This window comes from Pieris rapae, chromosome 12, assembly GCF_905147795.1.
Source record: "Pieris rapae chromosome 12, ilPieRapa1.1, whole genome shotgun sequence".
Classification (NCBI taxonomy): domain Eukaryota; kingdom Metazoa; phylum Arthropoda; class Insecta; order Lepidoptera; family Pieridae; genus Pieris; species Pieris rapae.
In genome coordinates this window covers 4,436,097-4,454,218 of record NC_059520.1, presented here as the reverse complement: position 1 = coordinate 4,454,218, position 18,122 = coordinate 4,436,097, and the positions used below count along the sequence as shown (strand labels likewise).

The 18,122-nt window shown below is 30.5% G+C and overlaps 3 protein-coding genes across 6 annotated transcripts; 1 reads left to right on the top strand and 2 right to left on the bottom strand.

Moving 5' to 3' along the window:
- Window positions 1–103: 103 nt before the first annotated feature.
- LOC110993768 (zinc finger protein 62) lies at window positions 104–3,884 on the bottom strand. Its single transcript, XM_022260136.2, has 2 exons — window positions 3,826–3,884; window positions 104–3,623 (listed from the first exon to the last, which is right to left on the bottom strand). The coding sequence occupies exon 2, from the start codon at window positions 3,611–3,613 to the stop codon at window positions 2,471–2,473; it is 1,143 nt and encodes a 380-aa protein (XP_022115828.1). The 5' UTR covers window positions 3,614–3,623; window positions 3,826–3,884; the 3' UTR covers window positions 104–2,470.
- Window positions 3,885–5,235: 1,351 nt separating this feature from the next.
- LOC110993721 (39S ribosomal protein L51, mitochondrial) lies at window positions 5,236–8,039 on the top strand. Of its 3 annotated transcripts, none has more exons than XM_022260075.2 (5): window positions 5,236–5,254; window positions 6,884–6,955; window positions 7,024–7,143; window positions 7,587–7,731; window positions 7,816–8,039. In XM_022260075.2, exons 2-5 carry the CDS (start codon window positions 6,894–6,896, stop codon window positions 7,957–7,959), a joined length of 471 nt encoding a protein of 156 aa, XP_022115767.1. In that variant the 5' UTR covers window positions 5,236–5,254; window positions 6,884–6,893; the 3' UTR covers window positions 7,960–8,039. The 3 variants fall into 3 exon arrangements, with proteins under 3 accessions (XP_022115767.1, XP_022115766.1, XP_022115765.1); XM_022260074.2 differs by lacking the exon at window positions 5,236–5,254 and adding an exon at window positions 6,770–6,788; XM_022260073.2 differs by lacking the exon at window positions 5,236–5,254 and having other exon boundaries at window positions 6,772–6,955.
- A 410-nt stretch (window positions 8,040–8,449) lies between these two features.
- LOC110993758 (glucose dehydrogenase [FAD, quinone]) lies at window positions 8,450–17,215 on the bottom strand. Of its 2 annotated transcripts, XM_045630528.1 has the most exons (8): window positions 17,092–17,201; window positions 15,617–15,693; window positions 11,641–12,551; window positions 10,751–10,967; window positions 10,399–10,600; window positions 9,816–10,027; window positions 9,177–9,326; window positions 8,450–8,873 (listed from the first exon to the last, which is right to left on the bottom strand). In XM_045630528.1, the coding sequence occupies exons 3-8, from the start codon at window positions 12,516–12,518 to the stop codon at window positions 8,658–8,660; spliced, it is 1,875 nt and encodes a 624-aa protein (XP_045486484.1). In that variant the 5' UTR covers window positions 12,519–12,551; window positions 15,617–15,693; window positions 17,092–17,201; the 3' UTR covers window positions 8,450–8,657. The 2 variants fall into 2 exon arrangements, with proteins under 2 accessions (XP_045486484.1, XP_022115817.1); XM_022260125.2 differs by lacking the exon at window positions 15,617–15,693 and having other exon boundaries at window positions 17,092–17,215.
- Window positions 17,216–18,122: the final 907 nt, after the last annotated feature.

Sequence of the window (18,122 nt, the reverse complement as noted above, 5' to 3'; positions counted from 1 at the left end):
ATTTGAGGGATTATTTTGCCATCTCATTTTGAAATCCCTAAATAAATGGTCTATGCTATAGACTAAGATGACAGACAAGTTTATAAGGGTAAAACAAAAGCTATATGGAAAGATTTTTTTTATTATTGTTATGTATTAAAATGTAATGTACAGTTTGTGTATTCAAATGACAACTCTAAATAAAGCTAATATCTTAAGGTAACAGTAGCAGTTTGTTGTTACAAATTGCTCCCTCATTATAACCATGATTAATTAAAAAAAAAAGAGGTACTGAGAAGGCTGGAAGCAAAACTTAACATCGGTGGAATATTAGAATTATTTATAAGGGAAAAATTGCACTGTGTGTTTATCTAGTGTAAATTACACTGGGTAGGAAACCAATTTTCTAAATAATGTAAAAATTTAATGTGAATATTAATTATATATATACTTAAAAGATAAATTATATAAAATTTTCCCAGTGCAGTATTCAGAACAAAAAGAAATTGGTAAACTTTTGAAAGTACATATATATTCTATAGAGATTATATATAATTAATAAAGAGGTTCAGTACCCAGTAGTAAATATACACATATCTTAGATCCAACTAGTTAAAACTAAAGTTAATATAATATGAACACATATTTTCCTAAAACCTATGTAGCTAAAAACGTACAATTCATAAAGTTTGTAAAGTTTTTACAAACTTATTATATAATTATTGAAAATATTAATGAAAAATTAGGCTTGGTCTATTGTGTGAAAGTTTTCACATGTACTATTTTTCAGTGAATGTTACCTTAATTCCTGTTCAAGTCTTAACTTATTCCTCATAGCAGGACTGACTTAAAATTTCATATTTAATATCCACCTAAATAAATAGTAATTTTTAAAGAAAATCTAGCCCTGCTATACAAAGAATTTTGAACAAATTAAAGTAAAATCACCCCAATTATCATTACCCATTCTTCTGCAGAAACACCTCAAATATTCATTCATATTTGTACTATTGTACCTATTTAATGCATTATACATTCTAATCTTAACTATAATTAGTCCACTAAACTAAAGGAAAATTTGGATATTTAATATCACTTACTTGGTTTCTGGGGGTACCTAGGAAGATTCTAGTATTTTTTAACATAATGTTATTTTCATAGAAAAGTCATTCAAAATGTATTTGAACAGAGTTAATTTTAAGCTATAACCAATTATGTTACAATTATTTTATGAATTAATAATAAATATAATGAATATGTATAAATGAATAATATTTATACAAAACAGATCTATCATGTTAAATAAAGTATATCTATATGTATTATTGAACAAACATATTCCCAGAAACTGTGATATTGCTTGAAATTTAGGTTCATGTTGTTTTGTGTAAAAGTTTGTTTTAAAATATACAAAGCTTTACAATAAATATTAATAGTTTGAAAATAAATTTAGAATCTACCAAAGTAAATATTGAACTTATCTAACTGTACTCCCAATATAATATAAACTTAAATTACTTACAATAATAAGTGAACAAGCATGTGTTTAAACAATAATTAAAATAGCAACAAATAAACGAGCCTCAACATTGAAGTCTTGTTTGTATCTTATAATATAACAGTTTATAAAAGTAAAATTTTTATAACATAAAGTATATAAATAATGATTAAATTGTTTTACAAAATTAATAGCAAGATTCTTTTCAATTATAGAAATTAGGTTTGACCAAGTACATTTATCTACACAAATTTATTTTGAAACATTGCCATCAATTACTGATTAATAAACATATATGTTTTGCAATGTCAATAAAGGTGTGATTAAATCCAACAAAAAATATTTAACATCTCATACAATGGCTAAGCCGCATTTTTATTGCACCTTCAAGAAATACTATTTAAAATTTGTAACAGAAAAACGTCTTATTAACTGAGGACATGTATTTTTCAGATGATTTAGACAACCACAATGGAGCAGTAGAAAGTGTCAGCTGGGACATTTATATATTTTTAAAATTATTAGATAAGGTACTATATTAACATATTCTAGTTTATTAAAAAAATATAGCTCTTACATTAAAAATAGAAAAATAAAAATGTTTAATGTAATACTGCACATTAAATAGTAGTCTAAATCAGTCAAGGCTTTAACAGTATTCAAATAATAATTAAATTACAGAATGTAAATATTCTTTCTGATTAAATAGTAAAGCTGATTTTATGGAATAACGGTGCACATCTATATTGTAGTGTGGCCTAATGAAAACAATACAGACATACATAAATTTCAATATTTTACTTACTCACTATCTACAATCTACATTAAAATGGTAATAATAAAGCAAGTTGTGAGGCGGGATATTTGCATCAGTCTTGTGTAATTTTTGATTGTGAAAAATTATAACCATTCATTTATCTATTTGGTAATTTGTAAAGATCAAGTTTTATGTAAGAAACTACATATGCTGTGAATAAAGTGTTATAAATGTTGTCAGTTCAAATCTGATTTAAGAGAAGATAGTGTTGCATTTAACACTCTATTAGCTGCATAGCTTGGTATATTCAAATAGGCAGGTTTATCATGTTCACATAGCCCAGGCTGGGTGCAGCAAGGATTCACAGTTGCTCCACTACTTGTTGATGCTGTTACACTCACCTCAGAAGTGTTTGTAAGACAAACCAACTGGTGATTATTAAACTGCTCGAGTGACCTGAGTTGTTCACCACAGTTTTCACATTTCAGTTCCCTTGCATGTACTTTCTTGTGGCTATTCAATGATCTTGAATTGTCAAATACTTTAGTACACATATCGCAATATTTCAATACTTTTTCACCTGTACAGACTACCTTGTGATTATTTAATCTGTCTAGTGACATATATCGCTTATTGTTACACAGGTCACATTTAAATTGCTTTTGTGGCACTCTCCCTGTATGAACCTGCATATGTTTTCGTAAGTTGCTTTTATCTTTAATATATTTAGAACAGACAGAACACTTGTTTACATCTTTCCGTGAATGGCTTGAATCTAAATGTCTGCGAAGATGTGACTTTTTGTGAAATGGCTCTAAACAAATTTGACACCGGAATGGTTTTTGCGCTGGGTGCACACCTGTTAAGTGTGTATTGAATTCTAAAATGGTAGGATAACTTTTTCTGCAATGTGGGCAGTGGAAGAGCTTACGACAAACTGGCGTACTTGAATCACAAAAAGGATCTGAGCAGTCATCGCAAAATGAATCAAGACCAGCTGGAGGTGTTGCTGACTGAAATTGTTCAAAATCTGATGGTAGTGGATCACGATCTGGTGTACCAGCACCACTTGGTTCTTTCTTAACTTTCGTTTGATCACTTCCTTCTGAAAAGTCATCTTGAGATGGAGCTGTTTTTGAAGTACTTGCCAGCATCCACCATGGATTATATGGCCAGGCGCCTAGGCCTGATTGTGCTGATTGACCCTTTATATCACTAGGTTTGGTTTGTGTTTCCGCATTTGAATAACCAGGAAAACTGGGCAGTTCTTGGTGTTTTGGTCTCGACGCTTCAAATATATTATGCTGCGAAAGGATGTTTTCATAATCACTAGAATCCAACTTCCTTTCGTTTCGATCATTTAATTCTCTTTTGGACATGTTTTGGTCACTAAAATTAGAAAATATGATATAAAGTGAAATAATAACATAAGTAAAAACTTGACTACCAGAGGTAAACAAACAACGCAAATATGCGGAAGTACATTGTTCACATTAAGGCTTGCTTTAAGTAGTTAAACACATAATGAATACGTTTTATTTCAGTAAAATATTACAAATTACACTTTACGGAAATACTTATTTAAACGTACATTTAACAAAAATATTTTCGTATTGAAAAGTTTCAGTTTCTAACAATCGACCATTTTGTTTTAATTGGAACATCACAGACTAAAAACTTTTATTATTCATATGCTTAAATAAGTAAATATATATTATAAAGGTTATAAGTACTAAATAGTAAGTGATAGTTTGGCTATTTAGCTCTAATGTTAAGATTAACAAAAAAATATTTTTAATGGAATATAAGAGACAATATCACTCATGCCACATCAGTAATTTGAATCAGTAGATATCCCTACTCATCGGCAAAGAAGACGAGAGTGTATACCGAGAGAAAAAGCCAGCGAAAAAAACCCTCAGTACTCTTTTAAAATAGAAAATCATCAAATAAAATGACTATGTCAAACAACACCTTGATGGCTGGAAATCTTCCATAGTCCGTTTCACAAGGCATTTTCTTTTGCGAACTAGCGAACTGTGGAATCAACTACCGGCGGGGGTCTTCCCTGAAAGATACGACCTCCAACTATTCAAAATTCGAGCGTACTCCTCCCTGAATGGCCGGCAACGCACCCACTAAAAATGGGTGTATATGGGCTGCGATGACTCGCCCCCTGTTATATAAAAAAACAATACTTATTTAAAAACAAATATGTATCGCAAATTAATTAGAAGTTGCCTGTCTAGCTCTAGTCCCAGGCCCTTCTATCAACTAGATAATTGTTAACTTTATGTAAGCCTTTTTCGACAGCTTTTCTACAATACATTTCTTAAATTTATAAAATAGATAAAAAGGGCCTCAGGGAAAGGTTTTTTTTCTTTAATAAAGAAAAGTATCCCTTTTCCCAAAAAATAATTACTAACTTTAGATAGGGTACGGGGAAATTGCAGCCTGCGTTTTTTCCGAGTATTAACATTGTGCTTATCTTCTATTCTAGTAAATACTATATATCACTATTTTTTATACATATATAATAAAAAAATATTTTAAGAGAAAGGTAAGTATTAATTTCCTTGAATTTATCTCTCAGAAATTCCCTATATTTAATAAATTATTTTATTAAAAAAATTTTTTTTTTTGATAAATTACTCATTTTTTAACAAATTATTGTATTCCAAAACGCTTTTTAAAATTATGTTATTATTATACGGATAACTGATTACCTTATATTTTGTTAGCGTTATTTAGACAGTAAGGGGCCTTGTATGAAAAAGACAGTTCGTGTTGACAAATTTTTTAACAAATTTAGTTTTCTACTTTCTACATACACTACTGTTGAGGCATACAAAGGCCGAATCAATATTTTATATTTAATATATTCGTCGTATGCTATTTTAATGTGGTTTTATTTCCTATTTCAAGGCTAAACTAAGATAAGATGAATTATGTAAAATATTATGAAATTGTTGTGTTAGTTCAAGGGGCGAACTCAAGAGGGCGTGTCATAATTAGTTTCGGTAATGGTAAAATTGAAATTTAGTTTAGACTTTAGAGCAGGGTGACCATTTGTGGCAGATTTCTGCCATTTGGGCAGATTTGGTACCTAAATTTTAACCCTGGCAGACCAAGCTGACGATTTAAAAAAGTGGCAGGATTTGGCAGATTTCAAAGAAATCCTAATTTTTTTTAAATACTATATAGGTGGATATTTTGCACATAGTAGTAAAAGGCAAAGAGAATTTGCTGAATTCCAAGACTTTATTGGCACTGAAAAGCATAAAATATTAAAACATTACGAAATTCGAAGGCTATGTTTGCATGCATGTATTAAAAGAATTTTGGAGCAATGGGATGCCCTCAAACTTTTTTTTCAATCGCAGTTTCTGGAAGACAAAAATATTTCAGCTGAATTTTTATATAATAGTTTGTATGACAAGATATATAAACTTTATTTTTATGCTTTGGATTATATACTGCAAACAGTTAACAAACTGAACACTATATTTCAAGGAGATTATACGACAGTCCATACAGCATTTAAAGACATTTCCGAGGTGAGGTTTTGAGTTGTTATATGAAAGGTAATTATTTGAAAACCACAGATCCACTTTGTATAGATCCAAAATCTAACGTCAACTTTTTACCTTTAAAAGATTTGTATTTAGGTGTGAACGTTAGTAAAGAAATCGGTCGTCTATCTGCAGATGTTAGTCTAAACCTGGAATTCAATCTTTCCTTCAAAGAATGCAAACATTTTTATTGAACTCTGTAATCAGTTAAAAACACGTTTGCCACTGACTAATCTTTTTAAAGACTTACAATTTTTAGACCCGCAAAATGTTGTTTACAAAGATTTTGTATCAACAGTAAACATTGCAAATAAATTTCCCAATATAGTAGATGAAAATAATCTTCAAAAAGTTGACGACGAATTTCGACAAATTAAATTTGACAAAAGTGTAACCGATTTGTTGGAATCTGGTGGGAGTAGCACCAGTACAAATTTAAGTGTGGATAAATTCTGGGGAGCGATTGGAAAAATGCGTGATGCAAATGGAGCTCCAAAATATACTAATATTGCAAACTTTGCAAAAGCTCTATTAATTTTGCCATTGTCAAATGCCTCTTGCGAAAGAATATTCTCCCAAGTAAATTTGAACAAAACAAAAATAGGGAACAGGTTCCAAAATAAACATGTATCCGCGTTAATAACAACAAAATAAGGTATAAAGGAACATGGAGACTGTATCTCCTTTAAACCAACAAGGAATATGATTAAAAATATGTCGTCAAAATCAATTTACGAAAATGAAGAGTGCGGAGAAAGTTTTGATACTTTTATAGTTGAATAATAAAGGAATTCCTTTGAATAGTAGTATTTTATTTATTCATACCCGTCTTCAATGTCATTAGATGCTATAATATGATGGCATATTTTTGGCATTTTCTGGAGTTAGCTTTGGCAGATTTTGGCAGATTTTTTGCCAATATCGGGCAGATTCGCTATTTTTGAAATGGTCACACTGCTATAGAGTTTAGACTACTTTAGAGGTTAGCTGAATGCCTAATGCTTAACTTAGCGTTCTTACTTAATCATAATAGTAAAAACTTAATGCGTTATTATCATTATTCTTTTATATTTTAAGATTTTACAATATGGAATGGCTGTGTTCCAGAGTTTTAAAGGGATTTTGGAGACCTTCTGTAAATATTGTCAGGTACCTTTCTCCACTGAAGTTAAAGCAATAGTAAGAATATGATAATTTAATTAATTTTCTGTTTAAAGGACACGTTATCATGCTGAGAAACAGCAGCTAGTTAGAAGATATGGGTTTGAAGAAAAGATATGGTGTGGTGGTTTATTACCCAGATCTAATGGACGTTGTTTACCAATGCCTGAGTACAGGTACATATACATAGAAAATAATAAAGAATAACAACTCTAATTTAGAATTTTATGGTCTTAATGAAGAGTACTTCCAAAAAAATTATTTAAAATTGATAGATTTGGGATTAGTTTAAAGAAATCTAACAATGTTCTGGACCAGAAACCCAAAACCTGTGTTTTGTAGCCAAATACATGTAGGTGCCATTGCTGTACCATTAGCTTCTAGTTTATATTGATTTAGCCCAGGGCATTTGCCCCAATACTAAACTTTTTTCTACAAAAATCTAGCTTGTAGGGTTCTATTTTAGCCTGTAACATATTAATATTGCAACTTCAGACTATAATTGTAAATTTTGTCTTTTAAATATTTTTTTACTTAATTAGTATTTTCATTTTGAGTCATTTTAGTTAAACATTATAAATTAATATTGTTGCTCTTTAAAAATTAAAATTAATTTCAGACCTGCAAACCCCTGGACACAGAGGAAAGCATTGTATGGACAGAATGATTACATAGATATTTTAGGAAATAAAGGTTTACATCCTGTTAAAACATTGTATACAATTCCTACATGGATAAAAGGTGTCACTGGGAATGAATACCATGTGAGTATTTGTATGAGAGGAAAACTTAAAAAAAATGTTAACACCAAGTACCTACTTTGATTTTCACAAAATTTGTGATTTAAGGTTATGCTACGCAAGAAAAAAATGCTTGCATCAACGTCTTATCCAAAAGTGAGGCCTACCAAATGGAAGGATTTAGAAAAACGTTTAAAATACCTGTACAGAAGACTTAACCAAAAGACAAAAACTGGAATGTCTCACAATTAGAATTACACTTTTCAATGTTATTGTTTTGATTTTTGCCATCTTGAAATCTTTAGTACTTAGGAATAAATATCTTTAACTTAGCCTGCTAGTTTAAGTTGTACTCGTTTGAATCATAACAATATATAAATGGATGTGTTTGTCTGCTCGAAGCCCGTATAAATGCCTGACAAATCTATGTTTTTAATTTATTTTATTATTCTTTATTACTCAAGATGTCATATGGAACATGGTGTAATGGTTGCAGCTCCTTACAAACATTGTATTTAAAAAACTTGGCGATTAAAGAGTGGCGGAAAGTTTATTGCCCGTTCTTCGCTTCCGTTCTATGCCCTTGATTTCAGAACTGGCACTAAATATAAAATTAGAATCATTTTATGTATATTTCTTTTTTTTGACGTTCATAGATGTACATTATGTTACCTAAATGAATAAATGATTTTTGATTTGATTGATTGATAAGTAGAATTAAAGTTTGAAAGTAAACCAAGGATTCAATATTTAAAACTTTATTAAATGACTAGATAGCAGAGATTATTTGATAATTACATAGGGGAAGTAAAAATTTCTTTTATATAACAAGCAACAATTATCTTAACAAGTACTTAACATTTTAGTGTAATCTAATTGGAAATGTCATTTTAGGAGGTTTATGCTTGTTTTCGGGTAGCACCGCGTTATTCAGTCTGATAGTTAAATTTTCAAAAGTAAGCCTGTATGGGTATTCCCCAATCGTTTTTGATCATATCTGATGCTTTTTCCGCAATCATGACAACTGGAGCATGTGTGTGTGAAGCAGGTATTCGAGGCATAATGGAAGCATCGGCTACTCTTAAGTTCTTGATTCCATTGACTAATAACCGTGGTGAAACAACAGCTGTGGGGTCACCTTTTGGTCCCATTTTGCAAGTGCCCACCTGGAAAAAGGTCATTTAAATTTTCTTAATAATAAAGGTACGTATTTGGACTAAGAATTATATCTTACAAGTACCTAAATAAAAATAATTATGTGAAACTCAAAGAGAGTGACCGTATTGGAATGAATGAATACGTGTTCACTGGTGGTAACGCTCACAGCCTTGCCAAAATAGCCAACATATTAATCTAAGTTTGTATTTGTAAGAAGATTAGGTTATACGGTACAGTACTTGCTAACAAATATAAAATAACCACGGATTTTGCTGTTTTTGTACATTCGTTTATGGTGCTAACAAACTTACTTGGTGGTCCAAAGTGATAGAGGTTTGCATAATTGCACACTCCCAATATTCATCTGAATCAAAACTCAACTGTTCACAACCAGGAAATGGAATACTATTTAAACGTGTCCCATATTTCTGGAAAGCCTGTGTGGCAATCACTTTTTGAGCCTGAAATTACCAAATTATTTTCATGATAATTTAAAAGATAACTTAAAAGATTTAACGTCCATAGTCACGTACTGTTCGCAACACTTTTGGGTATTTTCATCATTTTCAATTTTATTATCGAAATAATACGGGTTTCAAATTTCACCAGAATGCCAATCGTAGGTATAGTGAAGTTGGAATATTTTTTGTTTGATTTTCTAATCGTTCGGAATTATTCACAGATAAATTTTTGCGCAGTTACCACTTTGCTAGTATTCAGGGTCCAAGGTGCCATGATGCATGGGACAAAGACGCTCTCGCTATTCGGCTTGATACAAAGTGAAGATTTTTGAACTGTTTTTATTTTCGTTTTTAATTCGATTTGTCGAAAAATGTGCTATCTATCTATATATCTACCTATCTATCTTAATTTTGTAGAAATATATATTATTCTATATTTTTTTTTGAAAATTGGTGTAATTTATTTCAAGTATCATGTTTTATACTTACTAGACGAATGCCTTCTTTTAAAACCTTTATATCATCAGGGTGGTCAAAATAATTGGGGTGAATTTTTGGGTTATCGTCAAATTTCGCGCTTCTAAGTGATAATCTTCCATAACTTTGTGGCCGTATCAACACCGGATTGAGAGAAAAAGACCTTTGTCTTTCTTGAAGTGGCAAATTTCCGTAGACCCTCCAATAAAAGTCGTCAGTAACTCCTAGAAATAATTATTAAAGAAAGGATACTAAACACATAGTCATATGGATGTTTGTCAACTATATATAGTAGTCATACTATATTTTTTATGGTTTTGATTATGTCTAATAATTGTAGTAGGTATGTACGAAAGGAGAACCGTCGTAGGATTTGAGATCGCTGTAGTCTTGAATTATCTTTTTTTAATATGTGGACAACGTTGTTACGTCGTTATAGTTGTACTGTAGGTATTAAAAAAAATATATTAAATTTTTAAAATTATATTTGTTTTGTTATTTCCTAGAATAATTGGAGAGTATATCTCCAATTATTGATGAATTGCTGTCAGCTTTAAATATGTAGATTTAACAAATAAAAAATAATTTAAAGTACCCAATAAAGATCGAAGGATTCCAAGAAAGTCGCCTGCGAGTGAACCTGCGCCCATGACCAATTCGAGATCGGGTCGTCCTTCAGTAAGGTCATTTGCATATTGAGTACGAGTGAATGCTAGACCAGCGGCACCGCCAGGTATGGTCAAGGGACCTTGACCAGCTAAATAAGCTGCAGCCGATACAGGTGAGGCTGCTAACATCTGTATAATATTTATTAATAATTAAAACACCTGGCATTTGTTTTTATCAATCTAACAAACTGTCATTATTTAGAATTTAATTAGAATAATCATTTACATCCATATGGTCGTTTTAACATTTGAACTAAGTTTAAGTGCATATATACTCACATCATTAACGCATAGACCAGTTTCATTAACGATAAAGGCATTGCCTGAAAAAGTGACGTGGTCTTGCAGGTTATAACCAACAGGAGAATCATATAAAGTGTCTATTCCCACTTCACGAAGATGGTCTGCCGGCCCTACTCCTGACAACATAAGAAGTTGAGCAGAGCCTATAGTGCCTGCTGCCAGAACAATTTCTTTCCTGGCGTATACACGACGTCTGAAAATTACGGTGAATGTTATTAAATGATGACGACATAATTTTCTACCTAGGATGGTTAAATTTATTTATGTTATCAAAATAGGGGCGTGGCCAACTGGAAAATGTAATTAAACATATATTAATTAAGAATTGAAAACTGTGTACAAAGAAAATACAGGGTAATGTATTAATAGTGATAAATAAGTTTGTGTAATGGCGTTTATAATAAATTCAGCGATATTCATCTTTATTTTTATTTATGAATTTGTCTTTTCCCGATGCTTTCGAAGTACATGTATGTACGTTGAAGGCATATAATTTGTTTACAAAGCTGTATGTTGACGACTGTTTGCTAAAACCACAGTATGCGAGCTGTGCTTCCAAAGCTTAAGCTATTGTTTATATAGCGATAAGATAATATAGCGTATATCAACTATCTCAGTTTTTATTAATAAGTTTAAGCTTTTTAAATGTATGTATATATTGAATACTTAATGCAGCTACGCCTTAATATTTAATACTAATAAATAATTACATAGGTAAACAAATATATACTATTTAAACAATTACATTATACGTACTCTTATTCAATATACGTTTTGTAAAATAGCAAAAAAATATCGGCTATTTTTTGCTGGAAATGGTAGGTACTTAATTATAGTAATTTTGCATTATTATAATCTAAACCAACCTTTTGTTATGCTTAATAAATTCCACTCCTATCGCTGTTTTTGTATCTGCATCGATGAGTAATCTTTTTACAGTAGAGAACTTAGACACCTTCAGATTTTTTCTAAAACGTACGGGTTCTAGAAAAGCTTTTGATGAACTACAACGTCGACCATTACGAATAGTTGCTTGTGGCTTAGAAAATCCTATCACCTTTTCTCCATTTGGATCATTCCACTCATAGCCAAGCTGTAAACCTGCATTTCTAAACGCTTGTTCAAGAGGTGATGAATAAGTTGCATGATCTATATCTAAATAGCCACCAACTCCGTGAAAGGATGAGTTTCGAAGCTCAGGAATTTTAATATTTTCAGATTTTTTGAAATACGGCAGTATCTCATCGTAACTCCAGCCCTCATTTCCCATTTGAGCCCAGTCATTGTAATCTTCAGGGTGCCCTCTCTGATAAATGAGGAAATTCAACACACTGCTCCCGCCTAGAACTTTACCGCGAGGCATATAACAAACGTTTCCTCTTAAACTTTTACAAGCTTTCTTCTCCGGTTCAGAACTATAATCCCAATTCATTGGAGTTATAGATAGAAACGGTGCAAAGATTGGTATGTCAGAGAAAAAATTCTCATTGCCACCTGATTCTAAGAGTAAAACATTCCATTTCGATATTTCTGATAATCTATTTGCTAAAACACAGCCAGCAGAGCCTGCCCCAATAATAATAAAATCGAATTCTTGCTTATCTTTGGGAAAGTAATCAGGTACGAATCCTTCGTCAGTATTTTTAGGTATTGGACGAAATATATCAGTCCAAAAATCAAATATATTCTGTGATTGTGCTAAGCATAAACTGCTTATTATTATTGCTATGATAAAGCATCGCATACTTAAGTATCAGTTTGGGCGTCTTTTTGAATTCTGAAACAGTAATCGTATTGTTATTTATTCATCATGTTCCTAATATAATATTTAACGGACAATCGAGGTTACAAACTTTTTCGCGAAAAGTCAAATCATCATTATAACATCATTTGGAGTCTGAGATTACGTTTTATGTGTTAAATAATTCGGTAATGACTTTGATGACACATGAACACATGACATGGAAAAACGTTATAAATATCATTGACTTGCTGATTGTTGCTATAGTCTAACCATAGAAATCGCATCTCACGATGACTCTACTCTTAACGATGTTCAACCTATTAGCACAAGTCTGCTAATACAAAATTTCTATGTTACTTAGACTTCGGAATCGTTAATACAACAGAGAACTATAAATAGAGTGTTCGTTTTGAGTATGGTATTACTTTATTTTATTATACATACATATTCAAACCACAAAAATTACAATTTAAAAAGTTTAAAAATGCCTTTAAATATAATATCAGCGATGTGAGATTTAGCCGAGCGGTCCCAGGATTATGGTTCGATTACTAAAATACTTATTTCGGCACAGAAGGCCTGAAGAATTCGCCTGTAAATAAATTATTCGTAAATCCGACACAGATATGAATCTGTGAGTCCAGTTAGAACTTCCGAGACTTCAGTTTAATTTTGTCTCTGTCAAATGTTTTCGTATTCAATATTTTCAGTTTACTCGGTTTATTTTAGATATTTGTGTAAGATTATAAAGACATAGCGACACGCTTCGTGACCTTGGTCCTTGAAAAGTTATATACCAAACCTTCCTCATGGATTATTCTAGATATTTATTGAAAGCTCTATAAATACCGTGCACTATATTTACGTACATATATCCTTAATAGACAAACAGATAGACAAATGAACGCGGTGGAAGACTTGTTTTGTAAAGTTAGACGTACTTGACACATAGATACATGACTTTTTCATAGTTTCGAGTTCTACTACTTTTCTCCAGAACTCATATCTTGCATCGTTCCAACAGCGTTCGTAAGAAACGTTCTCATTCGACTGTTTTTTCTTTGACTTAGTTTGAAAATCCGAAAATCCGTTTCTAAAACTCGGTGTTAAAAAAATTTCAGGAAATCCAAACATTACCCTCACAATTTTTAGTATATTAACTCAAAACTATTAGTCTTTTTGTATTTGGGACACAAAATTAGGACAAACATATGATACAAACAAACATATTGACGTTTATTCTAATAGATGAAAAGCGGTGCCCTCCCTACAAAATGCGGACCTGGTCGTGTCCGAAATCAAATAGGTACAAAACCTGGTTTTGTATTTATGTATATTCAAATACATATATTAAATGAAGAATTAAATTATCGGAACTGTGTAATAATTCTAGTATTGATGTCATATATCTCATATCATATTTGTTTAAAAATAATAAACAAAACAAAACCATAAATATAAATAATAATATATCACCCTATAGAGGTCACATTATGTAATTTATTTCGAGAATTGCATTATGAAGGCTACCCACTGTAAGGCCATAAAATATTTAGTTGAACACAGATAATTCATGGCAGAATAAATTATATCAGAACATACTTAATTGAATTTTTAAGTAACGAATTTTAATTTAAACACATTTAACGTGTTTACTGTACTTTTTTTTTAAGTAGCGCTCATGACAATTTAGCCAGTTATATATATATATAAATATTAATGTATAATATATATATGTACATAACTGGCTAAATTATAAAAAAATTAATTAATTTTAAAAAAATAATAACACTTGTTTACTGATTTCCACGTTTTTACAATTACATAATTTAAGAATACTATGCCAGTGTTTATTGTAAAAGAGAAAGCCTTATTCCAGGTTCTACTTACGATTTATTGTATTAAACATACCTATAGGAAAGAATAGTTACTGTATGTAATAAAAAAGACGATGAGCGCGAATGTATGTAAAAAACGTAAGGTTTAACTAGTTTCACAGATTGACACAATATAAAAATACATGGTCTATTTAGTTCGTTGCGTAAAAAACGATATCTTTTTTTTGTTAGGAAACAGTTATACCCTGGGAACCTTGTACCTTGAACCGTATCTTATAACAGGTCTTGCAAAACGGTTACCATTTGTGATTACGAAAATAATTCAAAATTTATTCAAGGTTAGGGGAAAACAATCTTTTATATTTTTAATCTAATATATTTATTATAAAATGGAATTTTATCGTATGGAAGTGATATATAGTCTGTATTGAAAATCTCAATCACAAATGGATGCAAGGGAAGCGGATACTAAAAGACATTACTCATTTAATATTGGGAAAAAATTATCGGAAATTCATATAAACTCAAAGCATAAATATTTTTATACGTAATAATATCTATAATATATATATATATATAATAAAATATAAAATAAGCTATATTTTTCTTTATTCAAAAATTCTTCGAATTGAATACATAAAACATTTACGAAATTATTGATGTTTTGTATAAGTTTACGGAATCAAAACAACCATAATTCATTTTAAAGGTTAAATAAAAATGCCAGTCACTAACTATCATTGGAATCTTAATAATAAGTGGAACTTTTCAGCAAATTGGCTCAAACAAATAGCAATTAATTCTCGATAGTGCTTTTTGATTTGGTTTGAAAATAACTGTCTGACTGGTCATTGATTTCTATTCAACGTAGAACTAAAACCATAGCGTTCTATACAGAGGTAGTCTGTGAACCTATCTGTTACTCGGTAAAAAGAAATTAAAGTATATTTCGTTGTTTATACAAATAATGAATTCTTTACCACAACGAAGACTGTTAACAGCATGTGTGTTAAGTCACATATAAGAGATGAGTTCACTTGTATGTACATTTAGGTCTAATAATAGATTATATGTATGGAATTCACGTAGTTTACGACGTTACTTGCGTAATAAATAGGATAGGACAAGTGTTTGAGTAATTGAGATGCAAGAGCATGAACGTTGAAGATGACCCATACCTAGGTGCGTAGGTATTTCAAGTGTATTGGGACATTGTTTTATTCAATTCTAGATAAGAAAATAAAACTTTATAATTTAAACCTTATTCTATTGTTGAATTATTTTCACAAACGCTGGTCCGCTCACTAGGATATTCATGTGTTGTGGATCACCAGACTCTGCATGTGCAAAAAATAACATAAACTTAGTACTCAGAAATATACAATAATTTTTGAATGACTAGTCCTATTAGTTAATGTAATTTACCCGTAATCGGCTATAAAGTATCTACACGACTAGATGTAGGAAAGGTAGAGTACAGAGATAAGGTAAGGTAGGTAGAGGTAAAGGTAAATACAGTACTGATATAAAGAGCGAAACCGAACGTAATGCTTACGTTTGTATGAAGAATTTAATAAAAAACAAATAAACAAAAAAGCATATAATATAAAAGAGATTACAAAGACAAAAAATAAACGGATCAACAAGTCAAGACGCACGCTGATTTAACGTGCGTTTAAAATACGGACATATTTATAAAACGTATAATTTCCAACAATATAAATAATACAAATTAATGGCCAGAATAGGTAATGTTTTTATGAATATGTAAATGCCACACATACATTATACAATCGATTAACCAAATAACATTTTGTACCTACTCGATTTGTAAAAGGAAATTTAGCAACTGACTGCGTTTTAGGTACAATTGCAATATGTAATTTATTATTTTTAAAAGGCAATACGAGGCAATACATATGTATATTGCAATATGTCTTTGTGGTGGTGAAATGAGCTTTAGAATATAATATAAATTACATACAATTACAATACATATTATTTTAATTTTACTAAACTGACAGATCCTTAAATGAAGCTTCTACCAAAACTTATCTTGAAAAATATTTTTATACACGGATTTATATTTAAATATTTTTTCTTCTTACTATTTGCTTAACAAAAATTAATTGAATACAACGTAAAACAGTATTATATATTTCTCTCTAGGAAATTATTTGTAAAAGGAAAAGATTGGGAAAGAAATCAAGGACAGCCGAACCAAAATTTGACATTGATCTACATTTAAGACGAAATCAGGTTTTATTTTAATTTATTGTGCACCATGTACTGTAATTATCTATGTATGTTATGTTCGCATATTAAATTATTAAACTGGTCAGGGATTAGGTAAGTTCTCGTTTATACAGGTACTCACATATTAGGTGTTTAATATTATTATTAAATTATCTCAAAAAGGAGCTTCGTATTAAATACAGTTACTTATATTTTTTTAAATTCAATATTCAATTAAATTATAAAATATGAGTTTTGATTTAGCTTTTCAATTCTTTTAAAATTTAGGTCTAAAACAATATATTTATAATTTGGTTTAAAGAAAATTGAAGAAGGGAGGATTTATAAATGTTTTTAAATTGTATTAATAATTAAGAACGAATGACAAAATTGAGCAATTTCTAGTATTTGAAATATTAAATTAAAATATGCCGTCATTCGTGATAAATTGAACTAAATAAATCTTATTATATTGTTAAAAATCGCAAAAACTAACTTACCATAATTTAAAAAAATATTATATAAATCCAAAAAACCAGCACGTCAAAGCACGCATCACGCACGCACTGTAGCGTATTTTGATTTAAAATAGTTGCCGATGTCTGCACAATTTTAACCTGAGGCCACGCAAGACCGGCTTTGCTGGAGACCATTTATCTGGTATAATTAACAGATTTTTTGATGACTTATTTATGCGAAAAGCTCATATATATCATCTTTAACAAGATGCCATTGCCATGTTAAGACAATGTTATAAGTGTTTCGCGAACGGTATGCAATTTTAACGTAATCATAATTTTTAAGATGCTTATTGGTTGAATATTACTGTATTTTTTTCTAAGACATTTTAACATTAAATAATGTTGGACTTCCGTCCGTCTTACGGCCAAACCCAATAACCTATCTAAATGCATTTTTGACTATCTGAGATAGCTCTTTTTATCCAAATATTGATAAAGGTGTGCGAATACAAGCTATCCATAGTAGGTCGGCTCGGTGTATGGGGATAGACCTTTGTATGAATAAAGCAGTTAATATTTTAACTTACACCAGTTTTTTAAATAATTAAAAAAAAAGCTATTTGATATGTTTTAAACATAGACATGTATATTTTAATAATATTTGTACAGTTTTATTTACTTTATTTGCTTTATATTGATTATCAATCATGAGTGAATCATGAGCGAAGAGATTGCATTCTGTCCGACGCCAAAAATGGATTATCTTCGTAGGGGGGGATTGGGATGCAGATACGAGATCGATCGACTGTCACGGTTTGTTCTCAAAATGAAAACAATCTGTGATTCTGGATTATTTATTGGGTATATAGTAGTCAACAAGTATATAGTAGTCAACAACAACAGCATGGCTGCAATAAAACCATTGCTACAGTCGATAGATGTTTTTTTACTGAAATAGCCGCTATCAATTTCTATGTTGTCTTATTTATAGACAACGAATTTTGTAAAATATAGCACAGCAGATACACAAGTATATTATCTATATATTTTTTATCAGTAGACTAAAGGGT

Bases quoted from the DNA above. Each gene is read 5' to 3' on its own strand.
- LOC110993768 (XM_022260136.2), bottom strand. From the start codon at position 3,613: ATGTCCAAAAGAGAATTAAATGATCGAAACGAAAGGAAGTTGGATTCT.
- LOC110993758 (XM_022260125.2), bottom strand. From the start codon at position 12,518: ATGCGATGCTTTATCATAGCAATAATAATAAGCAGTTTATGCTTAGCA. The intron at 10,028-10,398 runs GTACTTTAAATT...AATTATTTCTAG, and splicing joins AATCCTTCGATCTTTATTGG to GAGTTACTGACGACTTTTAT. The intron at 8,874-9,176 runs GTAAGTTTGTTA...ACCTTTTTCCAG, and splicing joins CTATCACTTTGGACCACCAA to GTGGGCACTTGCAAAATGGG.
- LOC110993721 (XM_022260075.2), top strand. From the start codon at position 6,894: ATGGAATGGCTGTGTTCCAGAGTTTTAAAGGGATTTTGGAGACCTTCT. The intron at 7,144-7,586 runs GTACATATACAT...AATTAATTTCAG, and splicing joins TTACCAATGCCTGAGTACAG to ACCTGCAAACCCCTGGACAC. The intron at 7,732-7,815 runs GTGAGTATTTGT...TTGTGATTTAAG, and splicing joins TCACTGGGAATGAATACCAT to GTTATGCTACGCAAGAAAAA.